At 42.9% G+C, this 21,232-nt stretch overlaps 1 protein-coding gene across 1 annotated transcript in view; it reads right to left on the bottom strand.

Annotated features, from left to right (window-relative positions):
* LOC147444924 (grpE protein homolog, mitochondrial-like) overlaps positions 1-21,232 on the bottom strand; it is a 71,150-nt gene that overhangs the window by 33,415 nt on the left and 16,503 nt on the right. The window contains exons 2-3 of the mRNA XM_086527421.1: positions 13,347-13,784; positions 13,107-13,274 (exon numbers count right to left, since the gene is read on the bottom strand). Of these exons, the coding sequence (XP_086383547.1) occupies positions 13,107-13,274; positions 13,347-13,784 (606 nt within the window). The remainder of the gene's footprint in view (positions 1-13,106; positions 13,275-13,346; positions 13,785-21,232) is intronic.

Genomic DNA, 21,232 nt, shown 5'->3' with positions numbered 1-21,232 from the left:
AGTGTGACGCGTGTGGCAGTGTAACTAAGTCGGACTTTGTAAATAATTAATTTATTTACGAGAAAAGAATTATCTAATTAGTTGTGTGCACACCAGAATAGACCTAGCAGTTCTAAGGCCTCAGGTGAGCCTAAATGCGGGCTAGAACACCTCAGAGGGACCTTAGCAGAAATTACCATGAAGCCCTAGTGATTGGGAAATCGGGTCTTCAAAAAGGGGTAAGCAGTAGCCTCAGATTTTAGGCTCAGGAAAAATACGCGCGTCAGTACAAGCACATGAATGAGATGGGGTCCTTAGAACAGTGACCCTAAGGCTAATAAAGCTAATAAAGCCTTAGGGTAAGTTTCATGAAATTAAATTTAACGGTCCGTGCCCGGGCAGGCGGCCGGACAAGTGTGAACAGGTAAAGGCGGTGCAGTGCCCGTGCGGCATTGCGCCGGCAGACCTTTGGTATTCTCATAAAAGAATCATTGGTAGCAGTTGTTAGTTAGTTGCACATTTTTTTAATTAATGAGCTAAGATGTTTTTAAAGTCAAAAGTTGAATGGTTTTTAAGTTTTTAAAGTAAGTGTGCCAAGTGGCACATTTACACTTGGCACACTTACCAATGCAAACTAACTCTCTATCACTCTCACTCTCACCCTCTCTCTCTTCCTAGCGCCCCCTCTCCCTGATGGCTATTTAGAAGCCCCCCCTCCCCCATTTTCAGGGCTGGCAGTGCACCTACCCCCCCTAATGTGAGGGTGCTCTACGCGGTGGAGCCCTCCATTGAAGCTTGAGAGCAACCCCTTGCGACATATGTGGTAGCCTTGTGCTCCCATTGTCAAGAACAAGGGATCTCACAGTCATAGACACCTTCTGGTGAAGTTTCATCGCGAGAAGCTGCCGTAGACGCTCTCTTAGCAGAGTGCGGCTGCTGTAATTCTCTGTTTTCAGCCCCTAATCACCTCGATTAGGGCTGTTTTCAGCAGATCAGCCATAGAAATTCTCTTCTCTCTCCTTATTCTAAATCTACATCAAGTTTGGCACGATTCCATCGCGAAGAAGACCTCTGTTTCGGCGTAGGGGTGTGCACAGGTAAGAATTTCAGGTTATGTGCAGAAAATTACAGCAAGCATGTGCGTGTGCATTTTGCTTGTTTCTCTTTTGTGTTCAATGCATGAATGAATGAGCATGAAGGCAACACATAACGGAAGATGGACTCTCCTCTGTGAGAGCTTCCGATGAGCTGTTTCGGAAGATAGACTCTCTTTTCGAGAGCTTCCAACCAGTTTCGCAGAAGAGGGGAAATCCCCTAAGCAGTAAGAAAGTGGAAACACTTTCTGAGTCAATAGTCAGAACAGAACAGAAGAAAGAATAGAGGACGGGCGTATGCCCCGTTCCTGTGCTTGTAAAGATTCTCCCTTAGTAATAAAGATATTCTCTTTATGGGGGGGGACCAGCCCATCTTCTAGTCCCCAATGAAGTGTCAAGTTTTCTCGCTCCCTCTAATTCTCTTGAGTATTTGAAGTGCAATTAAACGTCAGTTTACGCTTCCGTATTTTTGTGACAGGCAGTAGCATCGGAGCAGTGCTAATGCAAGATGGACGGGTAGTAGCCTATGAAAGCCAAATTTTGCAAGGGCCAGAGAGGACTATGCAAGTCTATGAGAAAGAGCTCTTGGCCGTGATTCATGCGCTTTCTAGTTGGAAGCACTACCTCTTAGGTGCTGATTTTGTTGTCCAAACAGATCATCAGACCTTGCGATACTTCTTGACACAGTCAAAGTTATCCGAAAAGCATATGCGATGGGCAAACATTCTTTCCATGTTCCACTTCCAGATTATGCATGTGGAAGGCAAGAAGAATGTTGTGGCTTGTTGAGCGCGCGGCGGTGTGTGCAAGTGATAGAACACGCGAAGATGTGCAGTGTGTGTGTAGAGAGGGGTGGCGAAAGCCAACAGGAGAGGAAGCGCTAGCAGAACGATGAGGGAGAGAGAGAGGGCTCACGTTTTTGGGAAAAACTCAATAAGTGAGTTTTGGGTTTTCCCACTTTTATTATAAGTGACCTTTGAAAAATGTGTCCAGGTTCAATATGAACCTGGACGAAGTATAAAAATGTACAAAAAGGGGTTATTTAGGCCTTTAACCCAACAACTTCCCACTTAAAGGCATAAATGACGCCTTTAAGTTAACCAACTCCCACCAGCTGTATGCAATGCTCATGTTGAGCCTTAGCAAGACTCTTGGTGAGAACATCTGCAAGGTTATCTTGTGAGTGAATCTTAGTCAAGGTGACTAGACCATCCTCCAATACCTGTCATATGAAGTGGTATCGCACATCAATGTGCTTTGTCCGTGCATGAAACATGGCATTCTTGGCCAAATAGACAGCACTCTGGCTATCACATCCCAAGACAAGAGTACTAGCAGGCATACCAAGCTCTTTGACAAGTCTGCCCAACCATATGGCCTCTTTAGAAGCCTCAGTGGCTGAAATATATTCAACCTCAGTAGTACTCAATCCCACAATTTTCTGCAGTCGTGAACACCAAGAGACAGCACCACCAGCAATAGCAAACACATAGCCACTAGTGGACTTCCTGGTATCCAAGTCACCTGCCATATCTGCATCACAATAGCCCTGCAACTTCAGGTCACTTTTGCCATAGCATATACACCTAGATTGTGTACCTGACAAGTATCTCAGAATGCATTTCACAGCTTCCCAATGTGCTTTGCCGGGATTGGACATGTATCTACTAACAACTCCCACCGCATGGGCAATGTCAGGACGAGTGGCAACCATAGCATACATAAGAGAACCACAAGCTGTTGCATAAGGGATTCCTTCATAGCATTCACTGCCACATCATCCTTTGGGCAATCGGCTTTGCTAAGTTTTGTGTGTGGAGGTAAAGGTACTCCAAGTGACTTAGCTTCAGCCATGTTAAACCTGTCAAGTACTTTAGCAATGTACTTTTCTTGAGATAAGAAGAGCAATTTCAGCTTTCTATCTCTCTTGATTCTCATGCCCAAGATGTGCTCAGCATCACCTAAATCCTTCATTGCAAAAGCTGAATTCAGCTGACGTTTAAGAGCATCAATGGTAGACTTATGCTTCCCAGCAATCAACATCTCATCTACATATAGCACAAGGATTATAGGACTTCCATCATTATCCTTCTTTGTATACAAACAATAGTCTGAATGGCTGCGTTTAAAGCTTTGAGACAGCATAAAAGTATCAAACTTTTTGTACCACTGACGTGATGACTGCCTCAAACCATACAGTGCTCTTCTTAGTTTGCATACAAGTTCCTTTCTATCAGGAACTACAAAACCCTCAGGTTGCTTCATGTAGATATCTTCATCAATGTCACCATGAAGAAAAACTGTTTTTACATCCATTTGATTCAATTCTAAGTCAAGCACTGCAGCGAGATCAAAAAGGACACGCAATGTTGTAAGCTTTACAACAGGAGAAAAGATCTCTTGAAAGTCAATCCCCTCTTTCTGTGCATACCCTTTGGTAACTAACCTTGCTTTATACGTGGGCTTTCCATCAACACATTTGACCTTGTAAACCCATTTGTTAGGAAGAGCCTTTCTTCCTTTAGGCAATGGCACAAGATCCCAAGTATTGTTTGCATGCAAAGATTTGATTTCCTCTTCATCGCAAGCTCCCACTTACTGCTTAACTCACATGATTTTGCCTCTTTATATATAAGAGGCTCTCCCTCATCTGTCAACATAACATGATGCAAAGAGGGGTCAAAGCGCTGTATCAACCTTCTGACACGAGTAGACCTGCGTACCCAATGATCTACATTCTCATGCACAGGTTCTACATCAGGAGGCAACTCATTTTCAGCATGCTCATGCTGCTGAAAATCATTTTCAGCCATGACAGGTGGCTGTCCATCCTCATTTTGAGCATCTAAATCATGTCCTACCTCTTCTGGCTCGGGGTTAACCGGCTGATTATCAATTTCAGCTTGCGGTAATGCATCCTGAGGCTCTTTTTCAACATCAATAGGTGGCAAGAGAGGCTGAAATTTGACTGATTTCTTGTCAATTTCAGAAGATGTAGCATTTTTCAGCAATTTAGCCTCATTGAACACTACATCTCGGCTGCATACTACCCTCTTAAACTGAGGCAACCATATCCTGTAGCCCATTTCACCCTCTTCCCCATAACCTAGGAAGAGTCCTTGGATGGACTTGGCATCTAGCGTTGTCCTCAAGTCATTACGAACATGGACAAAAGCCTCGCAACCAAACACTCTCAAATGATCATAAGAGGCAGGCTTGCCAGACCAAACCTCCTCTGGAATGTCATTTTTTAGCGTACTGTTAGGAGAGCAATTGCATACATGAACTGCAGTTTTCAAACCCTCTCCCCAAAACCCATGAGGGAGATTAGCCGTGGACAACATGCAACGCACTCTCTCACATAAAGTACGGTTATACCTCTCAGCCACACCATTAGAAGATGGATTATAAGGGGCTGTCAACTCCCTTTTAATCCCATATTCTTCGCAATAACGCTGAAATTCAGCAGACGTGTACTCCCCCCCATTGTCAGATCTCAGACATTTAAGCTTACTACCCTTTTGCGTGGTCACAAAAGCATGAAACCTCTTAAATGCATTAAATGTCTCACTCTTATTCTTTAACAAATATGCCCAGCCTTTCCTAGTGTAATCATCAATGAATGTAACAAAGTATGATGCACCACCAAAAGACTTAACAGGCATTGAACATACATCGGAGTGAATTAAATCAAGAGCATTAGCTTTGCGCGAGACACCAGAATAATAAGAAGACTTCTTTTGTTTACCATACAAACAATCATTACAAAAATCTAACTTGGTGCCCTTTACATCAACCCTCTTCAAAGAGGAGAGCACATCAAGTCCCTTCTGGCTCATATGGCCAAGTCTTTTGTGCCACAACTCCAAATGAGAAGCAACTTCGGCCACTGCAAGAAACTTGCCAGGCAAAGCTTTGCCATGTAAATAGTACAATGTACCACTCTTGCATCCCTTGACAATGAGCATTGATCCCTTAAGCAACTTCCATGAACCCCCAACAAAAATGGTTGTATAACCCTGTGCATCCATCTGGCCAACAAACAATAGACTCTTCTTGATGCCTGGTACATACCTTACATCTTTAAGCATAAACTCTTTGCCATTGTTTAATGCCAAGCGCACAGTGCCCATTCCTTCAATGTCACAAGCATGGTTATCCCCAAGGTAAACCTTGCCATACTTGCCTGCATGATAAGAAGCAAAACACTCCACAGATGGAGTCACATGAAATGAGGCACCCGAGTCTAATATCCAAGATTGTGTAAGGCCATCATTTGCACTCAGCAATGCATCAATGACATCTCTACGTGAGATAAGCATGTCTTCTGCATTTGCTACAACAAAATCTGAGGGGCATGAAGCTGCAACCAAGATCTCCTCACTGTCGGATAACTCTGTGATAACCACACTAGAGGATACATTGACAGTCTCCGAATCCTTGGAGGAGGTACCTGCTGATTTTTCCCCTTTCTTATCCTCTGTCTTCTTCTTCTCTTGTGATTCCTTCTTTCTTTCTTGCTCTTTCTTGAAATACCTGCAATCTGGCTTCTTATGGCCTTTTCTGCCACACTGGTAACAAGTCACATCCTTATCCCTAGACTTGCTTTTGCTCCTGTTTTGAGTCTTGGTACCTGTATTTTGCTTCTGACTTCTGCCTCTCGCATTGTAAGCAGAACTGCCACCTTCCCCACCACTAGACTTGCGTCTAATTTCCTCATTTAAGATGGACCCTCGCACTCCATCATATGTTGTGAGGTTGGGGCTATTACTCAAAGAAACCACAAGCGTTTCCCAAGAGTCTGGCAAAGTCATCAACAAAAATATGGCTTTCAACTTGTCATCAAAAGGTTGAAGCCCAGTATCCTGTAGCTGACTCATAACACTGTAGCTGACTCATAACACTGGTGAAAGCACTTAAGTGCTCAGAAGCCGACTTTGGCTTCGTCAAGCATCATGTTCACCAGTTTGCGCATCAAATGCACCTGATTCACAGGGGTGGCATTCTCATAAGTGGCCTTCAACTTATGCCAAATTGCATGTGCAGTGTCTAAGCCCTTTATGTCCACCAAAATGTCATCGGTCACACTCATTTTGATATAGGCCTTTGCCCTCTTGTTGAGCTTGGCCCAATCCTCATCCGGCATATCCACAAGCTTTACAGCCAAAAGGGCATCCTCACAATCCTTGAGGAACAAAATCCCCTGCATCCTGTCCTGCCATAGGTCGAAACCTGTACCGTCAAATCGCTTGATTTCCATCAAGCGATTGGCATCAGACGACGAGGAAGTAGAGGCCATTTGCACGGATAAAAATGTAGCAGAAAGTGTCTACACAAAATCTGAAAATTTTCAGTGAGATCACAATGTACCGCATGTTGCATACAATGTGCTGAAAATTTCAGCAATTAACAAGTTTTCCCAATGCGTACTTGCATAAACCCACAAAAGGCGTACATAAACCTCAATTTGTGTACATAAAAACACTCCAAAGCTGAATTTTCTGTAAATTTACTGTTTTGGCACATCAATTTGCATCAAATGGACCTGTTTTGAGTGGGAAAAGCAAGGGACATTCACGGGAATCGATTTAGAACACCTGCGTTTTGTTGTTTTGACCTGTAATTTTTTGGTTTTTACCTGTTTTGACCTGATTTCAGCCTGTTTTAGGCTGTTTTGGGAACCCTAATCACCCTAGGTGACACCGGAAGCAAGGGGCTTCGCGATGAAAGCGGAAATTTGACGCGAGAGAAGCATTTGCTGTCCAGCCACCTGCGCAAAGCTTCTGAAACCCTAATTTGGCTTTGATACCAGTTGTTGACCGCGCGGCGGTGTGTGCAAGTGAGAGAGCACGCGAAGATGTGCAGTGTGTGTGCAGAGAGGAGTGGCGAAAGCCAGCAGGAGAGGAAGCGCTAGCAGAACGATGAGGGAGAGAGAGAGGGCTCACGTTTTTGAAGAAAACTCAATAAGTGAGTTTTGGGTTTTCCCACTTTTATTATAAGTGACCTTTAAAAAATGTGTTCAGGTTCAATATGAACCTGGACAAAGTATAAAAATGTACAAAAAGGGGTTACTTAGGCCTTTAACCCAACATGGCTGATGCATTATCAAGAAAGCCACAAATTTCAGCTATGTCAATTCCTTATCATCATGAGTTAGATGACATGAAGGAACAATATATTGCCGATAAAGATTTTGCAAGGATCTTTGAACAGTTACAAGAGGGGCAACATCACGAGCACTACCTCCTCAGAGATAGTTTTATGATGATGCATGGCAGACTTTGTGTCACTAGGCCACTACGACATAAGGTCATGGAAGAGAGTCATGTCCCACCGTATGCAGGGCATGGTGGCATTGATGCAACACTTAGAGCGGTAGAGACATTCTTTTATTGGCCTACCTTGAGGAGGATGTGGATGCCTTTGTGCGAGCATGCATAGTTTGCCAAAAGGTCAAGTTTGACAGGCAAAAGGCACCAGGGTTGTTACAACCACTACCGATTCCGGATAGGCCATGGGAAAGCATTGCTATGGACTTTATCTTTGATCTTCCAAGGACGCCAACAGGGAGTGATGGTATATGGACCATTATCTGCAGGTTCAGCAAGCAGGCCCATTTTATCCCTGTCAGGAAGAAGATAAAATCTGATCAGATGGCACACTTGTTCATGTACAATGTGTTTAAGTACCATGGCATGCCACAATCGATTATCAATGATCGTGATCCTGGCATGACCACTTTGTTCTGGAGAGGATTGTTTGAGAACATGGGCACTACGCTCAAGTTCTCGTCTTCGTTTCATCCACAAACTGATGGACAATCAAAAGAGGCCAATTCTATTGCCTTAGATCTGCTTAAATGCTATGTGTCAGATAATAAGGGCAAGTGGGAACAGTATTTGCCTATGCTTGAGTATACGTACAATAATACGGTGCATTCCTCTACTGGCAAAGCACCTTTTGAAATTGTTGAAGGCGGCAAAAAGGTTCCTCCCATTTTGCATACAAAGGACCAGATCTTTGAGGCGGATCGATATGTTGAGAACATGGATGAGATGTATAAGAAGATTAAAGTTGCCTTGGAGAAGACTCGGGCAAAGCAGAAAAAGGTTGCTGATCGTCACCGTCGTGAATTGTTGTTATCACCTGGTGATTGGGTTCTGTTAAGGTTTGAAAAGGCAAGGTTAAAGAAGATGAAGGGCAAGGAACGGCTGATTCCTAAGCTCAGCATGCGTTACTATGGGCCTTTTCAAGTGCTTTACAAGATCAGCGATGTGGCTTACAGGCTGAAATTGCCTGATGCGTGGAAGATTCATAATGCGTTTCACGTGAGTCTTCTAAGACCCTTCGTGGGTGATGTGCCAGAAGATATGCCAGATGAGGATTAGCCAGAAGTTGAGGAACTTGATGAGATCCTGGTACCTGAGCAAGTTTTGGCACATAAGGACAGAAAAGTTGAAGGACAAGTTGCGAGACGCTATTTGGTGAAGTTCAAGAACTATCCGCCTATGGATGCAAAGTGGATGGAAGAGCATAAACTGTCAGAGTCACCAAATGTATTGCAGCTTTACCTTGAAGCCTTTGGGTTACAGCCTAGTTATGCCCCAACCCAACGTGTGCAAAGGAGGGCTAATGATAGAGCTAGTACATCAAATGTACATATGAATTCAGTGTAATAGATGGAAATGACAAAAGTATGAAGGCCTCATTAAGTCATTTGTATCTATATGTTATGACCTTTCTTGCAGATACATGGGATGATAAAAGAGTGTTAATAGCACAAGATCATCAGTGGCGTGTATTTATGGTATGCAATCGAGGACGTTTGCGATTTCAAGAGGGGGGTATGTCACGTGGACGTGGCAACTGTTAACTATGTCACGAGGACGTGGCAACTGCTGACTTTAGTTGTTGGTTTCTTTCCAAGGGGTTTTGTTTTATTTTTGAGACCCTCTTCTTGAAGTAGCAAACGGTCGGACATTGCATGGCCAATGTGAACGGTAGTTTCACCCGCAGATGGGTAGTGGTCGGCACTGGAATTCGTATGGTAAGAGGATGTCTAGGCTCAAAGCAAGATCATATAGGTCCCCCGTCGCACTTAGCAAGTTGGTGGATACTAGGAAGTGAACTCAATAAAGGCCTAAAGTCAAGGTGTCACTACCAACTGAAAGTATCCGACAGTTGGGCCACATTGCACTTTTGAATGCGGTTCCAATGAGGATAGATGGTCAGAAGACCAGTGGGAGCCCAACGGAAGCATCTCCTAAAATTTAGGGAACTGCTATTTTGGGCCGAGAAATGTGTTCGCGTCATTACCTCCGGTATGACTAGGGGAACATTTTACAACTCTCCCGCGAAGTCAACTGGGCAACCGGTCAAGATATTTTTAAGCGACGAACCCGAAACGAGAAAATGCTTATAAATGCGCCAAGTGGCACATTTCTGTGCACTTTCCAATGCAAGGAGGAGTTGGCGCTGAATTTAGAGAAGGGAGGCTCATTTGCAACACTCTTCTCACAGGTTAAGAGCTATGGAGTGCTTCCTTTCCCTCTTATGTACAGTGCAGTGCCAGGCATGATGCCCTGCACGCTACGCACTGCCCTCTCTCTCCCCTACGAGCAGTATGTTATGCCCCACTAGTGGGCTTTTCATTTGACCAATGTACAGTTATGTGGGTTCATGCGCGATTGCCGAGGCAAGAGCCTCTTGCACAGGTACTGGATTAGCTAGCGGCTAATCCCCCGCAGGTATAGGTGAATTCGGAGAGGTTTCACGCCAGAAATCTTGTCCGATTCAAAGGGCAAGTAGCCCTTTAGGTGCGGGAGCTCGAGGTCTTGCTACAGATGCGACGGCACGCGAAACGGAGCCCAAAACAGGGAATTACAGCCTGCTGTGTATTTTTGCAGGTTTAGGGTTTCGGCCCTAAACGGACCCTAATACCCCCAGGAGGTTCGGGGACGCAAGGGGACCGCTGTACAGGTGAACTGCCGCATTTTCGGGGCAGAAAACAGAGAATTCAGCGTGCTGCAGATTCTCGCCAGGTTTTGCAAAGTGTCCGTATGCGTTGGGAAAGTCACCTATTGCGTGGGGATACTGACTGTGAAGCGTCCTAGTACAGTTATGCTGTCGAAATCGGGCCAGAACAGGTGTTTCTTAGCCTAGATTGTGCAAGGCAGCTTGTAGGAGAACACAGGTTTTATTCCCTCTGTTAAAGAATAAAGAAATACCGAAAGGGGCGCCAATTTTGGGGCCTACAGGTTGTCGGTGTCTGCTAGGAGCATTCTAGCTCCCGAGCCGTGTGTGTACTTAGGTGTTAATCCTCGTTACAGATTACCTTTACAAAGTGCTCTGTGTGTGTGTCTAAAGTAAAGAATTTCGGGTGAAAGCCAACGCCTACCGCCCTACGGACCGGTTTCACTGAATGTAGTAATCAATCTATCATGCCCAATGCTTAGGCAATTCTTATCAAACTGGGCCCGCGTTCATGTAAGTTTTGTTGTGATTGTTGCCTTTCAAATTAGCTTCGACAAGGTTCTACAGGATGTAGTTTTCAAGATCATGTCTGATTACTCTTTGCCTAGCCCCATAGCCATCACCATGGCTATGTGTAGGTTTGGCTCTCTGTACCGTGGTGGCTTTTGAACCTTTAAGTGCTGAGAAATGAGCCGCAAAGGCACCTCCATTTCGGTGTAGGTGAGGTCTTTGTAAGTAGACTTGTGCCCTTGTTGCTTTATGAAAGCCTTGTCATTGTCAATTGCTTTGGTCTTGTGAAGACGGTTGTGATTCCCCGTTGGTATGTGTAAGGGTTGGTTGATCAGTTCGTCTGTTATTCTGACTTTGACTGTAGGTCCATCCTTGTCGGTTAGGGTAGCTTTGTCGTTATATTAGATTGAGCTCATCAACTTGTGTGCTCTTTGGAAATCTGTCCCGCAAGGTGGAAGTCGAAAAAAGGTATCTAGCTACACTTCAATCACTTCTCTCTATTGGTGCAATGTCCACAGCTCTTTGGGAAATATTGTAGTCTTCACTTCACCTTGGTTCCATCAACCGCAAGGTGGCCTGGAACAGAATCCAAAAGAGCTTGGAGAGTATGCTTGTGTTGCCTCGAAGAGCACCTAGAATGACATAACCGACCTTACCAAAGGTAAAAAGAAAGCCATTCGCTCACGCGCTTGCAAGAAACTATGCTAAACATGTTCTCTGTTGTGCCCAAATTTTGTAGTGCTAGCAAGATGCACATCTTATGGCATGTATCTCTCTGAATATTTATAATGGAGAAAATCTTGTTAGCATAATTATGTCTTTGTGCAATCATCCAATAGTTTTTAATGTCCTTTATTTATGATGTCTTCATTCGATACCTTTACAGTGTCGCAGAGAAAGAGAAACTACAATTAATTGCCTTGCATGATATGAATGTTGCCATGCATTGACAAAGATACGAAAAAGGTGTATCGCCAAGGCCAGATAGCTGAGAAAGGAAAAAGAGTATGCCATGAAGTCGAAATATCTGCGAGATAAATAGTTAGCCAAATGATATGGTTTAACCGTCTTCTTAAAAAAGGGTGAACAGTGGCACTTACGACCACAGGCATCACAGTATACCTCAAATAGCTTTTGCAAGTCTAGCAAACCAATACTGGGCAGTCGTCAACTTCTTCTTGAGAGTCTTAAAGGTTGCAATCTCATATGTCCCCAAGCGAAAGGAACCCATTTCTGTGTCAAAGCATACAGAGGAGAAGCAATCTCCGCAAACTTTCGAAGGAACCGCCAAGATATCTGTTTGTTGATTATAAGACTCCATATCAAAGACCAAAACTCCAAAAGGAAAGCATGAGAGTCACCCCCTAACCAGTGCATGAACCAGCAAGGCGGATGAGGGGAGGGCAGATGCCTCTGAGAATCCACCACCTGATGCGAACAGTGTACTCTAAGAATGAGACTATCTCCACATCAAGCTAGTCAAAGGGCCACATCCACTCACTGGGATCCCATATCAACTGTGCCAAGGGGGCTCCCTCCCAAATAAATAACCGCCAAAGAGTTGCCTTCCTTTTGAGAAAAATACAGGATCGATATGAGACCGCTTACCAAGGGAACCCACTACTCCATTAGGCTGCTAGTGGAGTTCAGAGTGCTCTGGAATAGCAACCAGACAGTGAAAAGCCAACCGCATATGACTGGTCTTAGTGATCAAGAAAACAAGGTTCCCTTGACAAGCGACAACCAGCAAACCAAACTTCGAAAGATCAAAGAAAGTCCACTGTTCCTCAAGTGAAGGCATGCCAGCCTGCCGTCTAAGAGCGGTATCCCAATCAGCAGGAATAGCATCACAACAGGCCCTTGATATTCTCTGAAACCACAAGGTTTTTTGTTTTTGTTTTAGAAAGGATGAACATGGCTTTTTCCGATTGCCCATCTTGTAAGCACTCCAAGTTAAACCATCATAGCATTGAAGCGCCCACCTTGGCTAGAGACCTATCACACCAGATTCTATAGCAAAACAACATATAAATGAAGAATTACCAAGCTGGTGGCACTAATAGTGTGAATTTTCAGGGCCAACGACCTCTCATGGGCAGGAGCATCCTGCTCCACCGTCTTTTCGCGTTCAATTCAGTTGATTCCAGTTGTACAGTTTTGATTTTCCAAGAGTTGGAAACTGTGATATCATACACTGTCCAATAGTCAATTACTGGTTCCAAATGATTACACAACCTTAAAGGCAAAGTCAGTAGTATGTTGGACAACCAGCTTTCCTTCTGCGACAGTAGCCTACACTACAAGCACACTACTAGTATCTTAGAACCGACTCTCAAGTGCCCCAACTTGGTGGGCAGCTGCATGTAGTATTCAACTTCAGAAAACACTTGGAGATGGTAGGAGACATCAGCAACTGTTGTAAATTTTCACAGCCCTTTCTCATAAAACATTAATCTATGAAATGTTTAGGCATACCTAGCTGACTTAAAATCTAAAACAGCTTATGGCACTCTATTCCATGAACGATCAGAAAAAAGATAATAGATGTACCTTCATCAGCTGCTTCTGTGTCATGTCAACACCCACAAGAAGGGATTTCAGTAGCTTGGCATTTGTAGACATGTCAGTATCTGACGCTTCAGTACGAACATGTTCTGGAACATTTGCTGCAGCTCTGGAGAGATTGTCAGCCATATCAAGCAAATCTGTGGCAAAAGTCTGTCTCCAAAAGACTGTTAATAAAAAACAGTTTTATATTATGTAAGTCTCAATTTGATAACTATAGTGTACCTCCATTGCATGCTGCTTTATGCTTTCAGCATTTCTTCTGGTTCTCCCCCTCACATTTTCTACCTCAGCAAGATGTGTCAAAACCTGTTGTTTTGCTTGTACGACCTCTTTATCTTTCTCTTTCAATAGAGCTTGGGTCTCTTTGAGCAAATCCTGAAGTTTCTTTTCTGCAGCCTCAGATTTTATGACATCTTCTCCTGCTTTAGCCTTTTCTTCTACTTTGGTGGTTGCGTCAGGATCGGCCTTTGCAGCGGTCTCTGTTTGTTTCTTGCTATTCCCGTTTGATGCTTCTACACCATTATGCTTAGGTGCTTCGGTACTAGAGCCTTTATCATTTGAAGACACTCCTTCGGAGCTGGTGGACAGCAATCTTGCAAACTGAAAACCATCTCTTGGTATGGCCTTGACCTTGACGGTGCCGAGGAATCTAGAGGATTGCTACAAGAAAGACAAGTATAGTCAGCAAACCTAGTGCATCAGGAAGAAGATCTTCCTGTCCATGACTCATCAATTGTAAAAGAGAACCCCACAAGCAGAATCCAAAAAGCACACAAGGCAAAAAGGAACTACAGATAAATTGTTCAGATCAAAATCTTTTCAAACCATGTTTGTAGAGTTTAACATATGACAATAGTATACAAGAAGTGCCAACTTCTGAACATCATCATAAGTTCATCTTTGGGGGCAGAAACAGAAATCAGAATGAAAATTGTAATCATAACAATCCATTTGAAGCGACGACCTCAAAAGCTCCTTCGAATAAGGATGACGGCGAGAATAGTCAATTTAGTAAGAGCAACTTCCTTGATTGTCTTTCCTTCAATCTTTAATCCACATGTGAAAGATTCTATTATTTGGATTTGCTATGTTCTTGACATGAGCTAATTATGTCAGACAAAGATGGGGATACAATAGGAAGTTTTGCCAATCATAATTTCTTGAAGGATAACATGTAGTTCCAAATTTGGAACTAGACGATTATTATGCTTTCAATTCGTTTATTATGACGTAATTAAGGTGCCAATTGCAAATCATAAAAAAGATCAAATTTGGGATGCACAATCGGTTCATGATGAATGTCCTATTTTGAAATCCACCTCATCAAGCCTTCTTCTCGAAGAGTAAGTGAAAATCGTCTCCATCCAACATTTTCCTCCATTTCTTGCCAAAACTTACACTCAAATACAAACTTAGCAACATTACCTAGAGTCTCATTTCCCATGATCCTAGCCACTTACACATGTTGAAAACCTGAATGAATATGACTAGACAACATGCACCCAATTTACTGGCACGCAAGGTTTGCACAGGCATACCTCTAGCCTCTATATTTTAGTTTAGTTTTTTCCATTTTTATCTTGTAAATTTGCATCAAAAAAAGGCTGACCTATAACATCAATAGAAACTTGTATAGGCAGCACATGTGCCTCATTAGGATTTACATTCATAGTCCCATGACTAATAGAGGCAACAATGTATCATATACATTTTGTGAGCTGGTATCTGTCTTCTTGGTACATGCTAACAAGGGTTGGACTTCGTTTTCCATATAAAAATATATATATACCTAGATGAATCCAGAATAAGCCTAGATTCACCCTTAAAGGAAAGTGCAAGGTATAGACCCATGGTAGTCACCCACAAGACAATATAACAATCAGCTCCATCATGCATAGTATTGACAAAATGCCACGACATCCCCACTAACTCGTCAGTGCCCAATAGTGGGTGTAGAACTAGGTACTAACATATGCTCCCAAACAAAACACAGCCTAGCACTAAAAGAAGCATTAAATCGGAAAAACAACATCTTGACTAATCAAGATACGGTTTGTTTGCGAATGATGCAACCTGTAACCTTTGCTTTCTAAACTGTAGCCGACAAAAATACATTTCACAACCTTATCATCCAATTTTATGCGTTGTTGCTCAAGCACCAAATCATAAGCCAAGAAACTAAATACACACAAATAATCAATGGATGGCTTCTTTCCTCATTAAGTGTCATAAGGAGTGATAGACTAAAATGCTTAAGTGGGACACCTCTTTAGTACATAAGAAGCACGCATGACAGCCTCAAGCAAAAAAGTATGTGGCAAAGCTTGTCCTGTGACCATACATCATACCATCTCCGTAAGTCACCTATTTTTTACTCTTTGCAACACCATTTTGTTAAGGTATATAGCACTGTATATTGGTGTTTTATCCCACGACTATCCAGAAATGCATTGAACTCTTTAGACATATTCTCGTCTTCCTAATCAGAACGAAGTGTGCCCGCACTACAACCAGATACATTTTCAGCCATAAGTAGAAATTGCTTGAAGCACAATTGGACTTTTCCTTAAGCGCATACCCCCAAGCATGCCTGAGGTAATCATCAATGGTAGTCACAAAGTACAAGTGATTCCTAAAAAGGAAGAGTGTACATTGGATCACAAACATCACTATGTGCAAGCTAGAAGTTGCTTGTCTAGACTTTTCCTTTGGAAACTTAGAACACTACATTTTTCCCAAAATACAACCTTCACATACATCTTTCAATCGTGCCTCCAGAGGGGGCAATGAAGCAACCATGTTAGTACTCTCCGAACGCAACAAACTGACAAAATTCAGATAAAACAAGCATGCCAAAGTTTTGCATTTGAAATAGTTTTGAATTGAGATAAAGATGTATTGGAGGTCATTGTCCTTCAACATGTGTTTTATTGTGCTCTCTCTCTAGTATATTGATTTCTATAAAGAGAAAGGCCATGGTAAAGCTAAAATACATAAAATTTGAATTTTGAGGACATTTGTCAGACATAAACTCGACTACAACACCAGGTTTTACAAGTACATACACATACAAAATATTCTTATTGATACCGGGGACATACAAAGCCTCCAAACGTGTGAAAGAGCTACCACTTGCAATAGTAAGCACAATCTTTCCAATTCCATGAATTGAATAAGAGGCATTGTTGGCAAACATAATAGTATTCCCATTAGGGACAGTCCCAAGAGAAGCGAACCAATCACGCGGAGATGTAATGTGCTTGATTGCACCATTGTCAAAGTACCACACATGATACATAGACTTTGCAATACATGCATCATGTATAAATGGGTCATAATGACATTGCACACTAAAAGCTTATTTTGTATCTTGCACAACATTTATCGAATCTACATTGGAAGAAGCCTTTACAATGGCTACATTTGCCTCTTTCTTTCGAGTCTCTTTAGCTTTAACTCTTAAGCCTAGGGCATTGCTTGATGAGATTATCATTTGCATTATAGTAACTATATTTTTAGTTGCTTTTTGCCTTTATCACCAGAATTCTTAGACATATTACTGTAGGAGTTGTGAGTAGGCCTGCTACCTATTGAAGCATTGAAAGTGGCAACAACAGCATTCTTTTGCAACCACAAATACTTGTTTAACAACACACTACTTAGCTTTTCTTGGGCCTCTTGTAGCAATACAAAGACAAGACTATCAAATAGATTCTTTCAAGATTCTCAATACCAGTACCTCACTTTGAAAAGGGGGGGATGTGACATGTCACATGCACATCTAACCCTATTTGCATGTGGACAAGCTGTAAGGACATGTTAGAGGACATGGAATCATACAAGTTACAAGAAGATACCATCAATAATTCCACCACCATTTTCCTAAGAGATTACCTAAGCATACAAGCTAGATAGGGATTACCAAAGAGAAGACTCCACCACCATTTTCCAAGGTAATTTCAAAGATGCCTAGGGAACCCTTGTTAGGCTGCCTATGATGCCTATGCAGATGAAGGATTTGCCCAAGCCGAAGAAGATAAAGAACTTAAAATTAGTTGTGTACCCTCTGATTGCACATGAGCACAGCCAATGTCTACGAGGTGTAGGCACTAGGGAGCCTTCTTATACAAGCATATTAGTACGAGGCCTAGGTAGTACTTGCATCATAAGCACCTCTTATCAATAGGTTTTAAAACTTATTATTAAGTGACATTTAGCCAACATTTACAAGTCGTGGGGTGCCTTCTAGCATAGTTACCCGGAATGGCAAATCCGAGCGGCGAACGGGGTACGGCAACATGCATAAAATGCCATTCCTTGTTTTGGATACTCACATTTGAAAGACAGAACGAGGATCCGGAACAGGGAATTGGGATGGAAACAGGGAACGGAGATCTGAAAATGGCCATTCCCTGTAACTATGCCTTCTAGGCTTGCTACTGCTCGACCCAGCTTTCAAGGGTTATATAAGCAACCCTTGGCTCCCATTTGCATAGTAAGTTCCGTACCCATTCAATACCTGCAGTACCTCACCCCTTTGGCATTTCCTGCCATCAAAACCCCTCGTGTTTTTGCAACCCAAACTCGGCCATCAGCGGTTTTCATTATCAACACTAGAGATTGAAATCAAAACCCTTGGCGCTAGAATATCCTTGCTGTAGGGGCAGAAGCAACCTAGCGTTTCTACAAATCTCATCCCATATCATCATCGATTCTAGATTTCAGATCTAGCCTAACTTTGCATTTTCAATGTAAACATCTACTGCAAGACCCCATCAACATCTCAACATCTAGGACCATTGTATTAGCATTTATGCCATCTAAATCAAATACCATTCTAGCGATAGAGAGGGGGGCCTTGGAAGGGGGTTTGAGACCCCATCCGTCGGTGTTAGTCTTCTTCTCTCTCTATCACTCACAAAACATTCACTCCTCTCTCTCTCTCTCTAATCCATTGCACAAATCTCTCATGAAGTAAAAGGAACTCTCTCATGACATAAAAGGAACCTTGAGTATGCACTAAGCACTCATCCTGAGCATTCACCATCAATCACTTCGGCAATTGCTTTTGGGGTTAAAGACAACTTTATGTGTCAGTTGCTTTTGGGCCACGTGCACTTCTGTCGGATCAGGGCATGCTGCATAGCTCCAGTGACTCCCCGGCAATTCTACTCTGTGGATTATTTAACATTTTAAAAAATACCAAAAGGGACACCAAACTTTAAGGCCAATGTTTCTAGGAGTGGAACTCTGCCATGGTGCAAGAAACACGAACGGGGTCGAGATCAAGGTCGGGACAATAGAAGTTAGGGAGCGAGGTCAGGCTCGGAACGGCAAAAAAAATCTTCTTTTTTTTTTAGTTACACATATGTACCATAGTGCTCATACCACTTTGAGCATTGAATTGCACCAAAAAAGACAAGAAAAATGACTCATAATAGCAAAATACGCCAATAAAACATCAATCGCGTTATGGCAAATACAAGTAGATAAGTTCATGCCTCACGGGCCTAAAATGGCAAGTGATAGAGGCAAAAAAAAAGGCTAAAGCTTAACTCGAGAGGGGGTGAGGGTTGAGCCCACAATGGCACATCAAACCCTAGAGGTGCTTGCCTCATGAGAAGGCTAAATATATTGCGGCGCCAAATGGGCTGACAGGCTGATGCGGCAACGTACGGATTTTCGCAGATTACGAAGGCTGCTTTTACGCCTGAACTCTACGCTGGCTGATCTTGAAGCTTTTGGGATAAGTTGCTTTATTTATGAAAAGCCTTTAAGCTTTTGATTTTGGGGCTCTGCTTTCGGGCATCCCTTGTAACCAATAAATAAGTGGGCAGGGCCTCACTTCTGAGAGCATCTGGACGCAGAGTCTAAGAGTAAGCGTCTGCCTACTCTCTTGTACTTTGAACTCCGACCAGTCTTTGGGGCCAACATCTCTAGGCACGGAACTCCGCTAGCCCGTGTCGAATCAACTGTGAATTGTGAATTGTTTTGAAGTGAATCTCTGTTGTGTCGCAGTAGAATCTTGACTTGGGGTGTCCAAGTTTGTTACATACCAAGGGACTCCAAGAAGGACATCACAACATTCCAAGGGCATTATGTAGAAGTCCTCGTGCCCCAAATACCCCTGACAATGCAACCAAAGTTTGCCAATGACAAGTGTAATGGCCACGTCCCGTCTGAGTGCCGCTGGAACTGCCTTTGCTTGTGGTCCCATCCGATCGGGTGTAATCTCGAGCCGCCCCGCCAATTCAGGTGAAATAAAGTTGGCTATGGCTCCTCCATCAAAAAAAAACAAGGCTTCTTCATCTTTCACTTTGCCCCAAGCTCGACAAAGTTCTGTATTTTCATCAATCGTGCTTGGGTCAGTACCCATGCAATCTAGAAGAAGTCATGCTTTCATCTTGCCTTTTCTGCCACGTTCCTCAGCTGCTCTCGAACTCTCTGGCCTATCTTTCTTCTGTTCTTGTTGTGCCTTTTTAGGGCAAATTACGGAGACGAGCCCATATTCCCCGCATCCAAAACACTTCCCCTCTTTGATATAGTTGGCCCTCTCTCGAAGAGTGAGCAGGGGTCGTGAATCCTTGTCTTTCTTTTCTTGGGAACTCTTTCTCTTTCTACTTTCATTATTAGAAGTCTGTTGGGTTCTCTGAGTCAAGATCTCATCAGTGGGGTAAGCCTGAATGTATGGCAAAACCCCGTTTCGCATGACCCATCAATTCTTGAATAGAATTTGACTTTTGTTCCAAGCAGTAGTCTCGGATCTCTGTCAGAAGTCCGCAACAAAACCGCTCAATCTGTTCTTTAAACGAGACCTTCTTAAATGAAGAGGCTAGTAGAAAAGAGCTCCAAAATCTCTCGTAATAAGCGTCTAGAGAATCTCCCTTGGTCATTCGAAGATGATTCCAAGCAGTTCCAATATATCTCGTTCATACTCCCGAGTCAGCCAAGAAGAAATAAAAAGCCTTTTGAATTTCAACAATTTAACTGGAGCTTCCTTTCTCAATATTAGGGTGGACCACCATGTTCGAGCATTTCCCTTGAAGAAAGATGTAGCCCTCCTAATCTTGGAGTCCTCTGAGTAATGCCCTCCAAAAAAAGCTACATCAAACTGTTGTATGAAGGCCAAAGCCCTCGGAGCATCTCGAAATCTAGAAAAAGAGTCAAACTTAATTGACTGTCCAATTTCATTGAATTCTCTTACTTTCTTGCTTTTATTTTCGAGGAAGTCATATTGGTTGGCTTTATAGAAATGCTTCTTCTTTGCATAAAACATGTGATTGTCGGAGTCCGAACTGTCTAAGGATGACTCCTCTGTAGAACTGTCAGAAACTGGGCGAAACTTAGGCTTCTTTGCCTTTTTCTTGCCCTTTCCAAAGCTTTGCTTTTTGCCTTTTTTGTCTTCTTCGCTCGAGTCAGAAGAACTAGAAGAACTGTCAAAAGAAGAAGAAGAAGAAGAACTGGGTAGTCTTTCAAATTGTACACGCTTCTTTTGCTTTCTTGCCGATGCAAAAGTAGATTGACGACCTAATAACCCGAGGAGTCAGTTTCTTTCTTATGCTTTTTGAATTTGTTATTTGTGTCCAAAAGCCGGCTGATCTGTGTCTGAACCACCTCTTGTAATTCTTGCTCTGTAAACATCCTCGAAGAAGGAGGTTTCTTGATTGCCAGTTTGATGGGTGGCTCTGTGGCCTTCTACCATTGGGTGTGTACTTTTGCGAGGGATTGTTGAGACAAAAAATTTGCAAATTTTGGATCCTTGGCAATTTTAATCATCTGCTTTATTGCCTTGTCAACCAATTTTAATCATCTGCTTTATTGCCTTGTCAACCAATTGTCGACGTTCCATCTCTTCAATCCCAGACTGAGTAGGCCGGGGGGCCATACTCTTCCTCTGTTTGCTCATGAGAATCTTCTTCGTGATCTCCTGCCACATTCACAGATGCAAACGAAGTCAATTGTTTCTTATTAGAATCCATAAGTGTTGCGAGAAAAGGATTGGATTTCCCGGTAGAAGAGAAATCGGCCGCGCTTTGATACCATTGTAACAAACTTGGACACCCCAAGTCAAGATTCTACCGCGACACAACAGAGATTCATTTCAAAAC

This window comes from Adiantum capillus-veneris, chromosome 13, assembly GCF_014529385.1.
Source record: "Adiantum capillus-veneris isolate H3 chromosome 13, ASM1452938v2, whole genome shotgun sequence".
In the NCBI taxonomy this organism is placed as follows: Eukaryota; Viridiplantae; Streptophyta; class Polypodiopsida; order Polypodiales; family Pteridaceae; genus Adiantum; species Adiantum capillus-veneris.
Note: the sequence above shows the minus strand (reverse complement) of the source record. Positions and strands in the feature narration are given on the sequence as shown.